This window comes from Brassica napus, chromosome A2 (assembly GCF_020379485.1).
Source record: "Brassica napus cultivar Da-Ae chromosome A2, Da-Ae, whole genome shotgun sequence".
Taxonomy (NCBI): Eukaryota; Viridiplantae; Streptophyta; class Magnoliopsida; order Brassicales; family Brassicaceae; genus Brassica; species Brassica napus.
In genome coordinates, this window is record NC_063435.1 from 22,987,891 (window position 1) to 23,004,127 (window position 16,237).

Below are 16,237 nucleotides of genomic sequence, written 5' to 3' on the forward strand. Positions count from 1 at the left end.
AAAGTCAATTCATAGTTATTTTCGCAAGTGGCAAGCTTTCTTAATCAAATAATCAATGAATGAAAGCCTATCTGCCCTTTCTTACGCCATACAATATAATTACAAAAGCAAGTTACATAAACCAAGTTGACCTCACTTGACAATGACGATTTATGAAAGAGCAGCTGTCTTAAAGACTTCCTAATCTATACTATACTAAAAGCCAAATATATTCACCATTTAGCATGTCCACGTAGGACTAAAAATTAAGGCCAATCAGATTGTTTCATCTCTCCACATCACCACCGCACGTTTGGATCATAGAAGATAATTTTCGTTTAGTTTTTGGGCTTTTGTTTTAATCTGACCAAGCCCAGTTGAGACTAGGGATTTATTCTATTTTGCATTATTGAAAGTTTTTTTTTTCTTTGTTGAATGTGGGAAATCAAACGCCATAGTTCTTCACAACTCACCGATTCCGGCTGATGTCTATGTAACGCCTTCATTTATGTCACTTAATCAAAGCATCTATACTATAAGTTATTTTCAATCCAATCAAAATGTTGACATCAATTATTGTCCACAAATGATGATTTAATAAAATACATAATAATTTATTTACTTAATTATTTTTGGGAAATTATCATAAATAGCACATTTATAGTACCACTTTTCAGGTTTACACTAACCACTTTTACCCTAAGAATGAAGTGGAATAACATGAAATTAATAATATTTGATCATTAATCTCCCAATTTTTTTAAAAAAATATTAGGGCAAAATAACAACCCAAAAATGAGATACATTGCATGGAGTACGAGTTCGAAAACTTGAGTGTTACTCATCCGTTTTACAAGCAAGTAAAGCTATAATATTATGCCATCCAAACAATATAAACAATTAATAAGATCATCATCAAGCTACAATTAATTAAAAAATTATAAGAAGAAATTAATTAAAAATTATAAAAAGAAATAAGATCATCATCAAGCTAAAATTAATTAAAAATTATAAGAAGAAATTTATCCGGGCGTAGCCCGGACAAAGACCCTAGTTTGACAGAAGAGGATGTACTGAACATAACAAGGACATCAAATCATATACATTCATAAAGTTTTATTTATTTAAGTTGACATAAAGTTTTTAAGCATTTATCCAGATGACATAAGTTATACAGATGTCTTGAAGACATTTGATATTTGGGGAATTAATGGTCAGAGACCACAGTTATTGAGGCATCCATGTACTGTATTCGACAATACGCTGACGTTGAAAAACGGTATACTTAAAGGAGGAGTAACTAATGAACAAAATAATTGTGAGTGTGAATGTGAGTAGGGTTGAGCCTACATGTATTCGGATTGATTCCCGGTAGGATCCCAACGGATTCGGATCTCTCATGTTCATGTAAATGAATTTTATACCTATATATAGGTACCGATTGTACTTTGGTTCAGATACAATCGATTCCAGTTCGGTGCCGCATAACCATTTAATATTTGTAGCATATATATAGTTAAGGATGAAAGAGTTTTTAAGGTATGAAAGAGTTCACATGCAAGTTGAAATGGTACAATGATAATGTGGTGGTTGCCTATTCAACCCAAATTCGAATTGCATCAGTGTCAATTTTAAAATCGTTTAATATCGGAATCTCTTGTATTTTAATTTTCAAGAGTCTGAATGTAAGTTGAAGTGATCTAGCGGTAACATGGTTACTTATTCACCTACTTCCTCCATATCACTTTAAGTGTGTTTAAAAAGAAAAAAATTGTTTCATTTTAAGTGATGTTTTCAAGTTTCCAAGTTTCCAAGTAGAAAGTAAATGCAGTTTTATGTTTTTGACTATTTGTATTGTGTAGTATGATTTTTAATCGGTTGAATTATCTGTACTTATTATTGTTTTTATACAAACGAAAAAAATTGAATGAAATCTTGTACTCTCTCCGTTCCACAAAGATATATTTTTTAGTATTTTCACACATATTAAGAAAACATATAACTACCATAATAAATATATTTTTTTCTGTAATTTTCAATAACTTTTAACCAATAGTAATTCAATAAAGTCAATTAATTTTTTTGAAGTTTACAATTTTTTCATAGAAAACACAAAAAGTACAGCTTTGTGAAACAAATTTTTTTTCTAAAAATTCTATCATTAAAAAACGGAGGGAATAATTCCTTAATCGATGTACAAAAATCTTAAAACCAACTTATTTTGATACATAGGGACTATTAAACTCGAGTTTTAGTAGCAATGGTGTCATTTTACTAATATTGTGAGTCCCGGTCCGTGATAATTGGTCCGGTTTTAGTGTCTAGTCCTAAATGCGAGGTGTCGACGGAGGGCTTCTATTCTTAAAAAGAAGTTTATGGAAGGCTTGGTAACGTCTTAGTACGTAAACGTAATAAAATATTGTCATATTTTACGGGTTCAGACATAAAATATTGGGTTGTGGATATCTAGCTGGGTGTTTCGCTTGGTTGGTGGGACAATGACATCATTTTTCAGCTTGTAGGTGAACCTGAACGAGGCTGACTTCGACAAACATACCAATTCACCACCAATAACATGGCCTCGAGGCCAAAAAGAGAGATACTCAAATGGGTTCATACCCAGGGCCGGGCCTGAATAGAAGCCCATCAAGCATGTGCTTGGGGCCTGACAAAAATATATATATTTTAGGGGCCAAGTATAATCATAAAAAGCATGTAGCTCTATTGGTAACATTGTTATATTTGTGGGAATGGACCCGAGTTCAAGTCTTCTCAGCCACAACTTTTAATATTTTTACTGTTTTTAGAAACAAAAAGGCCAAAAATATCCTTTTGCTTGTGGACCAATATTTTTCAGGCCCGGTCCTGTCCATACTTTCGTCGTTCACCACATAAGATCCACCTAAACTTATAATCTCAAAACGTCCCTACAAAAACACAAAAGAATCTTTAGTTTTTCAGGTTTTAAAGCCTCGTATGTTAAAGAAGGCGCTGTTGTAGAGGGTTGATATAACAGAAGAAATTAATTTTGTTTGGGTAAAAAACTGAAGAAATTGTTTCTGTGCATCAATTTGAGATTTATAACGTTTAAAATAATGATAGACTCATTAAATGTTAAATATATTGGTCCCTTAAATGTATTATCATTGTTAAAGAGTTAACGTATTACAACTCATTTTACTTATTTTTAATACTTCATATGCACAAAATAAAATTAAGTATTACGGCTGACACAAATCACCAAGACCAGATAGGCAACATCGATTATAAAATGACGAAAGTGATTAGGTTTTCTCCTCTCAATTTGTTTACTATTGACTCTCCATAAGTGATTTCATTTTTTACCTCTATAAAAGTGTGCTTTCGTTCTCGTTCTATTTCACTGATATGAGTTTTATTTCTTTTTATTTTTTTCGGTGAATTCAGTGAATTATATAAGTGTCAATTTAAAAAGATGAACATCTGTAAAAATTAGTTTCACTACAGATACATATCTAATAATCAAATTTTTGAAAAAATCATCGGCAAATTCTATTCATAGGTTAGTGTTCAAATCTAATATATAAAGCTGTTATATAATGTAAGTACATACCCGAAATATAAATGTATGCCTAGTATATATTCACCAATTCGGTGTAAAAATCATCTAATTCTAGAACAATAAAAACAATTACTTATTTTATTAACCTATTGAGGTTTATTTACTTCATAGTTTACCGATAAAAATATATTATACTTTACCATTCTAGTATATGTAAACTATGTATAAACTAAGAACTGTTTGATTTATCAAATGATAAACCAGAAAATTTATAATAAATAGTTCAAATATCTCATTCTTACAATGTTAATAGCTAGATAGGGTATTAGAGAGAAAAGATATTAGACGAATGATCAAATCTCTCATTCTTCGAATAAACTCAAATAGAGGTGATAGGATACTTGTCATGATATTTAATTAAAAGGTTATTAAGAATAAAAATCAAGACTAAATTATTTAATCCGAATAAAATATATATATATAGTGCTTCCAATATTAAAAATCACTTCAATTTGAAGAAGTATATTTCTCGGATTGTCAGGATCAAATAACATATTAGAAATCACCTATTTAAAAAATAACTAGATGATAAACCCCGCATATGCGCGGGTGAGTTTTTTATACTAGAGTTTATTTATTAAATGGTTTTAACATTTTGCAACACTAAAATCTTTATCGATTGTAAAATGATGAATACAAGTGTTGGTCTCTTAAATGTATCATCGTTGTTGAAGAGTTAATGTATTACAGTTCATTTTTTTAAGACTTCATATGCACGAAAGGAAATTAAGTTTTGCGGCTGAAAAAAATCACAAAAACCAGATAGGCAACATCGATTATAAAATGACGAAAGATGATTAGGTCTTCTGCTCTCGATTTGTTTACTATTGACTCTCCACAAGTGACTTCATTTTCTAGCCTTATAAATATATGCTTTTATTCTCATTTCTATTTCACTGATATGAATTTTGTTTTTTTAACCCTTTTTATGAATTCAATGAATTACATAAGTGTCAATTTAAAAAGATGGAGATCTGTAAAAATTAGTTTCACTCCATATACATATCTAAGAATCAGATTTTTTTAAGAAAATCACCAGCAAACTCTATTCACATTTTAGTATTCAAATCTAATAAATCAAGCTGTTATAGAATATAAGTGCATACTTGGAATATAAATGTTTGTCCAGTATATATTCATTGTTCGGTCTGAAAATCATTTAATTCTAGAACAACAAAATATTACTTATTTTATTAACCTGCGCTTTTGAGATTTAGTTACTTCAAAATATACCAATAAAAAAATATAATAATTAACCATTCTATTATATGTAAACTATGTATAAACTAAGAAATGTTTGATTTATTAAATGATAAATCAGAAAACATGTTATAAATAGTTCAAATCTCTCAATCTTCCAATAAAAATAGCTAGATAGGGTATTAAGTAGAAACAAATATTAGACGAATGATCAAATCTCTCATTCTTAGAACAAACTCAAAAAGTGGTGATTGGAAACTTGTCATGACATATCATTAAAAGATTTTTAGGAATAAAAACCAAGACTAAATTATTTTATCTGAATGAAATAATATATATATATGTATAATATATATATATATATATATATATAGTACTTCCAATATTAAAATCACTGCGATTTGAAAAAAAAATATTTCTAGGATTGTCAGGATTAAATAACATATTAAAACCACATATTAAGAAATAATTTCTATACATAAATGTGTATACATTAGAGTAAACACATAAATCAAAACCAATACCGTTTGTTTAATTAAAAATCATGTTTTGGTAAATAAATAAAAAAAATATTCATTTTATTTACATTATATGGTATATAATTAAACTTTAGTGATATTGGCATAGATATATATATATATATAGTATTTTTTAATATAAATATTTATTATTTTCATTTCCTACTCATATGATTTTATTAACATTTGTATATTTGCTGTAACAAAAATTTTAAACCGTTAATCACAAAACTTTTACTGTGATATTATTCAATACAAATTTCAAAATTAATAATAAAATCTCAATAATTTTCAGTAAAATTTTTGAATTTAATATATTTTATATAGTATATTACTTAATTTAAATGATATATATATATATAATATGAATACTTATTAATGAGACTTCATATTCGTACGATTTATGATCATTTGTATCTTGTTTGAACAAAAAATTGTTAAACCATTAATCACAAAATTTTCGATGTGAGACTTTTACCATTTTTAGTAATTTATAGTCATTTAAAAAAAAATTCAAAATATAACATATGAGAAACAATCTCAATTTTTTATTATATGCTTAATGCAATTGTTTAATTTTTTAATAATATAATAATATAATTTTTTTTTTAAAAAAGAGGGTACAAAAATTGTTATCAATTATGTATTATTTATAATTATTAATTGACATATATATGTTAATTATATTAATTAATTCCATAGTTCTTATTTAAGGAAATAATTAAGAATATTTTTGTGTATACCACTAATCAATTTGATAGTTAGTTTAATAAAATAGATAATATATATTTATGTGGACTAACTTATTTTTCTAAGGATTTTATGAATCATCCTAGTGGTGAAATGTGGCTACAAAGACATGTTGTAATGCTCTATAATTAATATATAGGGGACTTGTATACGTTAAAGTATATACCTTAGAGTAAGCACACAAATCAAAACCAATATATTTTGTTTATTTACAATCATGTTTTTGCTAAATAAATCAAAACAATCATTTTATTTACTTTATATAGTATATAATTAAATTTTAATGATATTGACATAGATATATATAGTATATTTTAGCAAAAATATTTTTTTATTGACACTTTCTATTCATATGATTTTATTAACATTTATATATTTGATGTAACAAAAATTTAAACTGTTAATCACAAATTTTAATGTGAGATTTTTCAATACAAATTTGAAAATTAAAATATTAAGATCTCAATAAATCATCAAACATTTTCAAAAAACATGTTATAATCTTCCTTGATTAATATATAGAGGATTGAACCAAATGATCTATGAAAATAAGATTTTTAATTAATTTGGAGAGTAAAATATCTATACATATTAATCAGTTAAATTTTGGAGGTTAAAAACTAATGTCTCTTGCATGCTAATGATTAACCCCGACAATGTAAAAAGAATTCCAAGTATTTGCTGTAAAAAAATAAAAATTCGAAACAATATTATGCGAGAAAATAAAGAGAAATAGATACGGACATTTTGAAACAATTTCATGATTGACAAAACAAAATCATTAGACCATCGTTATTGAGGATCTATCAACTAGATAGATTTGACATGAATCTCTAAACTTATAAGAAACTCATATTAAAACATTATTATTTTTGATTAAATACATTAGTTGAGAAACGTTTGATCCAGATGACCTGACCTTAGATTGAAAAGAGTTTACGAAACTTCACTTCTCCTCCTCACTAATGGCATGAGATGCAAAAGCGAATCCAGCTGAAGTGTTCATCCACTCGCCTAATTTAATCAACCGAGTTACAAGATTTCTCATAATCAGAATTTATGTCAACTATTCTGTACATCTCTAATCCAACTCTATTTTCATCTATATGTTTTTAAATAAAAAACACCATTATATATATATGTGAATTTGTTTAGTATATATTTTTATAATAGAAACTTTCTATTTTTAAAAAAATATAAATATATAAAAAATGTTATTTTGAGACGAAAACAGTATTTCTATATTTTTCGTCTGAATATATAATCTGACATTGGAACAAAATCATTTCTACAATAAAAATATATATTTTTAAAAAAATATAATAGTAGTTGTACACATTGGAGATGCTCACAGATTCTAATGACCAAGACTGGTACTTATCTAAACACAGATAATATCACACATAAATTAGCACAATCTAACTAAAACATACAATCATCTATAGCTCGTAGCATCTAAACATGTGACCTACGAATAATATGCTCATGCTCGGAGATAAAATTGTACATGTTTTCTTGCTGTGCATATTCAACACCGTTTAAGAATGAGAACCAATTGTTGTCTCCTAAAAGCTAGGCCGGAGATTATTATCCGGGATCCAGATTCGATCTAAGATCCGTTCCGGATCCTCTCCAAAAATAGGATATCTGGAGTGTCCAGATCCGAATCCAAATAATAAAATCTTGGATCCGTCAAAACTAAATCCGGATATCTTAATTTTTAGATTCGGATATCCGGATCGATATTTTTAAAATATATTAAATCTTTAAATTTCATTGATATTTATATTTGATATATTATTATTTATACATAATTTAGTCTTATAATATTATATTTTAATTTTTAAAATATTACACACACACACACATATATATATCTTAAATTAATATTTGATTTAAGTATTATTTAATAATTTATAAAAAAATTATTTTTTAATTATTTTTACGGTTCCGAATATCTTCGGGTAATGTAATATCTAGACGGATATCCAGAAGCCACGAATCCAGATTCAGATATTAAATTAACGAATTCGACGGATTCATATCCGGATCCGGATACCCTAGATTTCTCGATATCCGGATCCGTTCCACGCCTACTAAAAGCAACATAAAACACAAATTTAATTTTTTTGCTACTATCTAGCAATTTTTTTTCTTAACTAGCTATCAATAGTTAGATTTATACTGTCGAAGTATTCGACAAAATACCTATTTTTACGTAATATATTTGACATATAATATCAATTTTCGTTTAATATACTTATTTATGTTCTTTAATAAATGATTTAAGAGGTGTATTGGTTTATATATTTTGATTGATTTAGAAATTCATATAGTATTTACAAATCTAAGTAAAATATACAGATTTTCAAATTTTTTCGGATTAGTATTTACAAATCCGGAGGTTTTTCCTCGGATTTGAATCTTTGTATTTTTAACAAAAAAAATCTATACAAATCCATTCAAATACATTATAAAATCAATTACATTCATAAATCATATGATTGAAAAGCACTTGATTTATATTAGAATTTATAAATCATAAAACCAATAACACTTGATGTAGTTTAGATTTTCCAATACAAATTTTAAAATAATAGATACAATAACACTATATTTAGTTTAGATTTTCAAATCTATTAAAATATTCACCAACCAATAACTTCAGCTTAAACTTAAGTTATAGCATCTTACTTTAAAACCAAAACTTAAATTTAAATATAAATATACGAATAGTAGTTATCTGGGATCCGGATTCGATCTACCTCCAAATATACGATATCTGGAGTGTCCGGATTCGAATCAGAATAGTAAAATCTTAGATCCGTCAAAACCAAATCCGGATATCTTAATTTTTTGATCTGGATATCCGGATCGGTATTTTTAAAATATATTAAATCTTTAAATTTCATTGATATTTATATTTGATATATTAATATTAATACATAAATTAGTCTTATAATATTATATTTTAATTTTTAAAATATTATACGCATATATATATAAATATTAAATTAATATTTGAATTAAGTATTATTTAGTAATTTATAAAAAATATTTTTTAATTATTTTTACGGATCCAGATATCTTCGGGTAATGTAATATCTAGACGGATATCCGGAATCCACAAATCCGGATTCAGATATTAAATTAACGAATCCGACGGATCTTACTTTAAAACCAAAACTTAAATATAAATATACGAATAGTAGTAAAAATTTATTAAAACAAATAAAACATTTATCTAATTAAAACTAAAAATAATAGATAGAGGTTTGTATTTAATTTAATCAATAAATAGTTATTTACAGAGTATATAATTTCCTTTCGTCAACCATCTAAAAACCAGACAAAATGAAATATTTAATTTTGAAAATAATAAAACCTACATTAAATTCAGTTATAATTTTTCTGGGGGCACTCGAGTCCTCGTAGAGTCGAAGCCCAGACGGGGAAGGAAGAACAAAGCGGGAGACTTCATGCTTGCAAGCAAAGTGTTCCTCAAAAACACAAAAGCAAAGGATAAAAACCAACAAAATTAATAAACAAATAAATAAATAAATAAATAAAAAAAGCAAAAGAGAAGTTGAATTCATTCTGATTTTTTGTTTTTCCCTTTTAATTGTTTACCGTTTACTCGATCTCACCCCCTTTCGATCCGACTCGACTCTCTTCCTCGATTGCTCCGATCATCGCCCTATGGACGACGAGGTTGTTCAGCGAGTCTTCCAAGAGGGAGGACGCGATTTCTTCCAGCAGCAGCCTTCTACTTCATCCTCATCCTCTTCTTCGATTCTCCAATCTCTTCCTCTTCATGTGGTACGCTTCGATTCTTCAATCTCCTCCTAGTTTTCGAATAGTCATCGGAGGTTGATAACTGCTTTTGTTAGGCCTTCGATCATGGCTATTACCTGTTGGTTAAGTCGATTCAAGAACTCAGAGAGAAGAAGGACGGCATTGTTACGGTTGGTATAGGTGGACCTAGCGGCTCCGGTAAAACTAGGTAGCGATCCTCTTTAGGTTGGAAGGTGTTATATAGTAGTAGTCAAGCTTGATTTCAGTTTTATTTTTGTGTGTGTGTGTGTATGAAAGCTTGGCAGAGAAAGTTGCATCTGTGATTGGATGTCCTGTGATTGCCATGGAGGATTACCGTGACAGTGTGGACGATGGAAATGAATTGGAAACGTTAGATTTTGATGCGTTAGTTCAGAATCTGGAGGTATTTTGATTCTTAACTTTGATTAAAACTCTGTAGATTGACTTAGGTTGAGTAATTTTTCTCTTACTGACACTGTGAATAGGATTTGATCAAAGGGAAAGATACTCTTGTTCCGGTGTTTGATTTCCAGCAGAAGAGGCGTGTTGACACGAAGATGGTGAAGGCATCATCTGGAGTGGTAAGTCAGAAAATGTTATTTTTGGGTATGGACCCTGTGTTTTAAAAGGCGATCGCCTTTTGCGCCAAGGCGCAAGGCGCACCGGGGCGATGGTCCTAAGGCCTCAGTCCTCTAAGGCGAGCCCTAGTTCCTCAAGGCGCTCGCCATGGTGCGCCATTGGCTTAAATATAAGCGCCTTTGAACCCCTTAAGGCGCGCCTTGTAGTTTCCTAAAACACTACTTTGACGGAACCCTTAAAACATCTTGGAACTCTATCACTACTCTGTCGACCATTTAAATATCCTTAAAACATAATGCTTAGATCTTCAGAGTTACAGGTTTTGTTGGATTTGAGCAATTGAATTTAGTTTTCTAGTTTCAAGTTCTTTGTTTTGGTGTTTTGGGGTTTATATATGTGTACATAGCTGACTATATTAGTGTGCATGACTAACTCGTTGCTGACTATATTAGTGTGTATAAATAAGACAGTTTGGTATAGCTGACTGTACTAGTTTTATATACGAGTCTACTCTATAACTATCTTTTGTACGTAACCATAGAAATAGTTACACGTCTATAGCTAACACATACACTTCTAACCTAAGAACATCTATCAATGCATATCTAAGTTCCTCTAAAGCTGTATATAACTAAACCACGTTTGAATGCATCCTAACCATAAGGCGAGCGCCTTGGAGCGCCATGGCGCAAGGCGCATGGCTCCAACCTCCTCGCCTTAGAGCGCCATGCGCCATTTAAAACACAGGGTATGGTTTAGGTATGGCTGTTATGTTCTTTTGGCTGTGGTTTATTGTAGGTTATTGTTGATGGGACGTATGCCCTTCATGCTAGATTGCGCTCCTTGTTGGATATTCGGGTTGCAGTGGTAAGATTCTCACATTCACTGATATGCTAAACTATAAGGAAATGAGCATATTCTTTTTCTTTACTCTCTCTGTTGATTAGGTTGGTGGCGTTCACTTTAGCCTCCTCTCTAAAGTCCGTTATGATATTGGGGATTCGTGTTCGCTTGATTATCTTATCGACAGCATCTTCCCATTGTTTAGAAAGCATATTGAGCCAGACCTTCATCATGCGCAGGTTGTTTTTTCTTCTTCTTTTCCTTCTCTTTATGTGTTCAGAAGTTTGACTTATTTGTTTGTTGCGAGTGTGCAGATCAGAATCAACAACAGTTTTGTTTCATCATTTCGGGAAGCCATATACAAACTGAAATGCAAAAGTGAGGTCTGTAGTTTCTTTCGATTGCTAAATTTTCCAGCTTCACTCTAGATTTATATAATAATGTCAACCACTTAACTACAGTTCATGTAACAGATAGTAACTTCTTTTGCTCAAGGAAGTGAAGTCCAGAAGGATAAGTAAGAAGGATTCTTCTAGCATGTAGGAATGGTTTAAGCTTTTTACTGGATCTTCATATGCATGCTAACATGGTTTCCCTGGTGCTACTTTCAGTTTTATTGAGATGTACCTCAGACCGCCTTCTGCAAACGAAGAGGCGCGTATAAATGACTGGATAAAAGTTCGTCAAGCTGGTATACGGTACTATCTCTCGCTTGGGGACCAAAGAATTGTCGACAAGCATTTCATCATCCGGCCGAAAGCTGAGTTTGAGGTAAGTTAATACATGCAACTACTGTGTTTGGTGTTTCCTTCTTTCTAATTCTATAAATCACTATGGAAAAGTTATGTTTAGCTCTTATTCTTGGTGGAAAGGATAACAGTAGGGATTGAGTGATGTAGAATTACGATGTTTATGGTTTCTGGTACAGTATTTTCCTAGGTTTTGTTAATTTCTGATAGTCTCTCCTTAAAAGCATGGCTATATTTAAGGAATCTGGTTCTGATAGCAAGCTTGAACATATCCTTTTCAAAGATACTCCTCGCAACTTTTCTCTATGTGACTTGGTTGCTATTGTCTAGCAGGTTGGACGGATGACACTTGGAGGGTTGCTAGCTTTAGGCTACAATGTTGTAGTGAGTTATAAGCGAGCTTCAACTGCTGTGAGCTATGGTAATTTATCCCTGTCACGTGAAACGATTGATACTCTTGGAGAGACTTTTCTGGTACTGAGAGGGACAGATAGGAAGGTAATAACCGTCTATTCTTTCTTAAAACAATACATCAATCTTCAATGCAGAAAAGTTCTTAGAAAGCATTATTGTCACTAGCAATTGAATCTCGCTTTTCATCAGTCTCCATTTTGCTATATATGTTTAATAGATGTTTCCCATGTAGAGTGTGGGAGCTGAAGCTCTGAGAATGGGTATTAGTGGGCCCTGGATCACCAAATCATACCTGGAATTGATCCTTGAAAGTAAAGGTCAGTGAATATCGATAAAGCATGCTTGTTCCACTATGTTTCATTTCTTATGTTTTTCAGTGTAACATAATATTAATTCTGCAAGCTAACCCTTGTTGTAGGTGTCCCACGCTTGAATACACCTCCACTTTTGCAGCAGTCTCCTGTAACCGTTAACCAGGAGAAGCAAATTGTTGCACCAAAACCGATCCGAACTACCCCAAACATTGTCACCCGCCTTGAGGATTTATCGCAGCCTTGGACCCGATCTCCGACCAAATCTCAAATGGAACCAATGGTTGCAACTTGGCATTTCACCTCTTTTGATGCACCTCATTCAGTAAGCTCTGGTGTAGGTATGTTCGTCTTTCTTTTAAGATGGATATTAGTGTTGTGTCTTATATAATGTGTACCAGTAGCATTATCGTTGCATTTATGCTTAGACTTTCTCATCAAGCAGCCACAGATTCCTCTTTCAGGGAAAATATACGACTTGTTCCTATGCCTGATTCATACGACTTGGACAGAGGGTTGCTTCTTTCCGTTCAAGCAATACAGGTAAGAGATAGGAGGAATCTCTATCTTTTAAGTAGAATAGCTGCTTCCTCTTGCAGATATTATTTCCACCGCAAAGACTGCGCTCTTTCTAGTAAGGGCTGTTTTGCTTGTGATTATTGTTTCAGGCGCTGTTGGAAAATAAAGGACCACCTGTTATTGTGGGAATAGGTAACATTTCTTGTTCGCTGTTTATATCGTTTTACTTTTAAGGTTGAGCCGAAAATCTATTTCTTACACTATGTTTGTCACAATGCTTTCATTGAAGGCGGTCCTAGTGGGTCTGGTAAGACTAGCTTGGCTCATAAAATGGCAAATATAGTTGGATGTGAAGTGGTTTCCCTTGAAAGTTACTTCAAGTCTGAGCAAGTCAAAGATTTCAAGCATGATGACTTTAGTTCCCTTGACCTGCCTTTGCTCTCAAAGGTAACGCTTTGGTTTGGGAATATTAAAGTATAAGGTAATATCCTCGTTAGCGTTTGGGTTAGTTTTATTGGATTTAAAAATCTCTCTCTACTTCATTTGCAGAACATTGCTGACATAACGAACAGTCGAAGAACAAAATTGCCTGTATTTGACCTGGAGACTGGTACCAGATGTGGCTTTAAGGAACTTGAAGTTTCTGAAGAGTGTGGTGTGGTTAGTGATCCTACTCTTCTCATATGATATTTTGATCATGTGATATTTTCTCTTTCAAAATGGTTGTTACCTTTGTTTTCATTTCAACCGTAGTTATTAGATTATTTTGACATATCATTGCTGTTTAGATCATCTTCGAGGGGGTTTATGCGCTGCATCCAGAAATCAGACAATCTTTGGACCTTTGGGTTGCTGTTGTAAGATTCTTTTCTGCTTCATTGTTCCTTTTCTTCCATTCGTCTTGTTTTCTTATCAAGAACCGAGTAATTTTCTTACGATACATGAAACAGGTGGGAGGTGTTCATTCACATCTTATTTCCAGAGTCCAAAGGGATAAGAGCCGAGTCGGGTGTTTCATGTCTCAAAATGAAATAATGATGACCGTATTTCCAATGTTCCAGCAACATATTGAGCCACACCTAGTGCATGCACACGTGAGTACACTTGAGACTCTAGATTTCACCTACCTAAATTGTGCTCTACTCTTTGTTTGTAGTCTTTTTTTTTTTGTGATTGCGATTAGCTTATGAAAAGAAAAAGAAAACACTCTCGGTTCTATAGAAGTGATGATCTCTGCCTCCTTACATTTCCCAATAATGCAGGTCAAGATTCGAAATGATTTTGATCCAGTTTTCTCTCCCGAGAGCTCTTTGTTTGTTTTGAAAAGCAATAAACAGGTAAGGGATAAATATAACACATTCTGAGTTTGCATAGACCTAGCTTACTCACTCACGACTCGTCATGTCATTGATAAGGTTCCATATCAGGATATTCTCAGTATCCTTGATTCCACAAAATTCTGCAGCTCCGTTCAGAATTTTATCGATATATATTTCAGGCTATCTGGGCTTCCCGCCAATGGGCAGCTGTCAGATAGTGACTGCATACGCGTTAGAATCTGCGAGGGCAGGTTTGCTGTGCTTATACGTGAGGTATGCTATTAATCTCTAGTTTCATGATTATGTTTTGTTCATCAGTGAGTTTATTAATTATGTCTCATGACTCTCTTTTACTATGTGACAGCCAATTAGGGAAGGGAACTTCATCGTCCAGCCCAAAGTAGATTTTGACATTAGCGTAAGTACTGTGGCTGGTCTTCTTAATCTCGGGTGAGCAAGACATCAAACAAGTGTTTTATATCAGTCATCCTCAATAGTTTTTCTGTTATCACATTCCATGAGATGATCTATATATGCTCTATTTTTCGTTTCAGGTATCAAGCAGTGGCGTATATCGAAGCCTCTGCCTTTATTTACCAAGACGGAAAGGTAAGTATCTTGTTTGAAAGTGCGAAACAAGCTTTTGGAGATGAATATGGTCCAAATAAGTCACCCTCTCTTAATTGTTTTTGGCTATTGAAGATTCTGATTGAGGTTGATCATCTCCAAGATGTGCCAAGTCCATACATACAGATCAAAGGCGTAAACAAAAAAGCTGTGACTGCTGCTGGTTCAGCTCTCAAACTGGATGGTTCATACACAACAAAGGTTCCATTTCTTTCTTCATTTACTTGCATGTTACGCATAATTAGTCTCTTATTCCCTCTTGTTTTCTTGAATGAAGAGTTACCTTCAAATAGTTTTGGAAAGACTACCACCAGTTCAGAGAAGTTCAAGTGGAATCCATACACAACAAGCAGCGCGGTTGCAAGAACTTGTGGAATTCATACAGTCTCAGGTAATCAAATAGTCTCTGCTTTATCTCCTCTCCTCTCCTCCCATTATTCTGGGTTCTCTGTCTCTAAAATGGGGTTCTTCTCATTGCCATTTTTGAAGGGAAGTAGTAACAGTGCGTCGGAAGCGTCACCAAGAAGAGATGGTTCTTCCATAGACAACGTTTTGGACGATATGCAGTCAAGAATAAAACGACTCGAACGTTGGCACACCATCAATACGGTATGGCATCAAAAGTTAATCGTGTTTAAAAGACTAAATACAATCTTTTTGGTTTATTAAATGTATGATTAGAAGTAACACATATGGTGGAAACACAGGTACTATGGACATTCTTGATGTCTGCGCTCGTTGGTTATTCTCTCTACCAAAGGAAGCGCCAGTAATCTTAAATCCGTTCTTATTTAATTTGCTTTTTCCAATAATCTAATCACAGAAAAAAGAAGAAAGGTTACATGCTAACCTGTGTGAATTGTCAATATATATACAAGCTCCCACTTTTATTTTATTTTTCTCTTTGTGGTTTATTCAGTCTTCGAACATTGTAATAATTATTGTTATGCTATTAAATCAAAGAAAAAAGATGGAAGTTTTTTCCCCAAAAGTAATGTTTGCTTAATGTTTA

The 16,237-nt window shown here is 31.8% G+C and overlaps 1 protein-coding gene across 4 annotated transcripts; it reads left to right on the forward strand.

Annotated features, from left to right (window-relative positions):
- The first annotated feature begins 9,486 nt into the window (after positions 1-9,486).
- On the forward strand, positions 9,487-16,216 carry BNAA02G26900D. 4 transcript variants are annotated; one of them, XM_013828977.3, is made up of 26 exons: positions 9,487-9,867; positions 9,939-10,051; positions 10,141-10,267; positions 10,350-10,445; positions 11,242-11,310; positions 11,391-11,525; positions 11,601-11,669; positions 11,760-11,803; positions 11,898-12,057; positions 12,366-12,533; positions 12,682-12,766; positions 12,868-13,101; positions 13,206-13,303; positions 13,429-13,471; positions 13,569-13,726; positions 13,829-13,939; positions 14,068-14,136; positions 14,230-14,373; positions 14,542-14,616; positions 14,695-14,871; positions 14,963-15,048; positions 15,153-15,207; positions 15,301-15,426; positions 15,503-15,616; positions 15,715-15,834; positions 15,933-16,216. In XM_013828977.3, the coding sequence occupies exons 1-26, from the start codon at positions 9,748-9,750 to the stop codon at positions 15,996-15,998; spliced, it is 2,862 nt and encodes a 953-aa protein (XP_013684431.1). In that variant the 5' UTR covers positions 9,487-9,747; the 3' UTR covers positions 15,999-16,216. The 4 variants fall into 4 exon arrangements, with proteins under 4 accessions (XP_013684431.1, XP_013684446.1, XP_013684438.1 ...); XM_013828992.3 differs by having other exon boundaries at positions 9,488-9,867; positions 13,212-13,303; XM_013828984.3 differs by having other exon boundaries at positions 9,488-9,867; positions 12,369-12,533.
- The last annotated feature ends 21 nt before the right edge of the window (positions 16,217-16,237 follow it).

What these genes read in the sequence shown, in the direction of transcription:
- BNAA02G26900D (XM_013828977.3), top strand. Translation starts at nt 9,748, where the DNA reads ATGGACGACGAGGTTGTTCAGCGAGTCTTCCAAGAGGGAGGACGCGAT. An exon ending in TGAGAGGGACAGATAGGAAG is followed by an intron (nt 12,534 to 12,681) that starts GTAATAACCGTC and finishes TTTCCCATGTAG; the next exon opens with AGTGTGGGAGCTGAAGCTCT. An exon ending in TGGACCTTTGGGTTGCTGTT is followed by an intron (nt 14,137 to 14,229) that starts GTAAGATTCTTT and finishes TACATGAAACAG; the next exon opens with GTGGGAGGTGTTCATTCACA.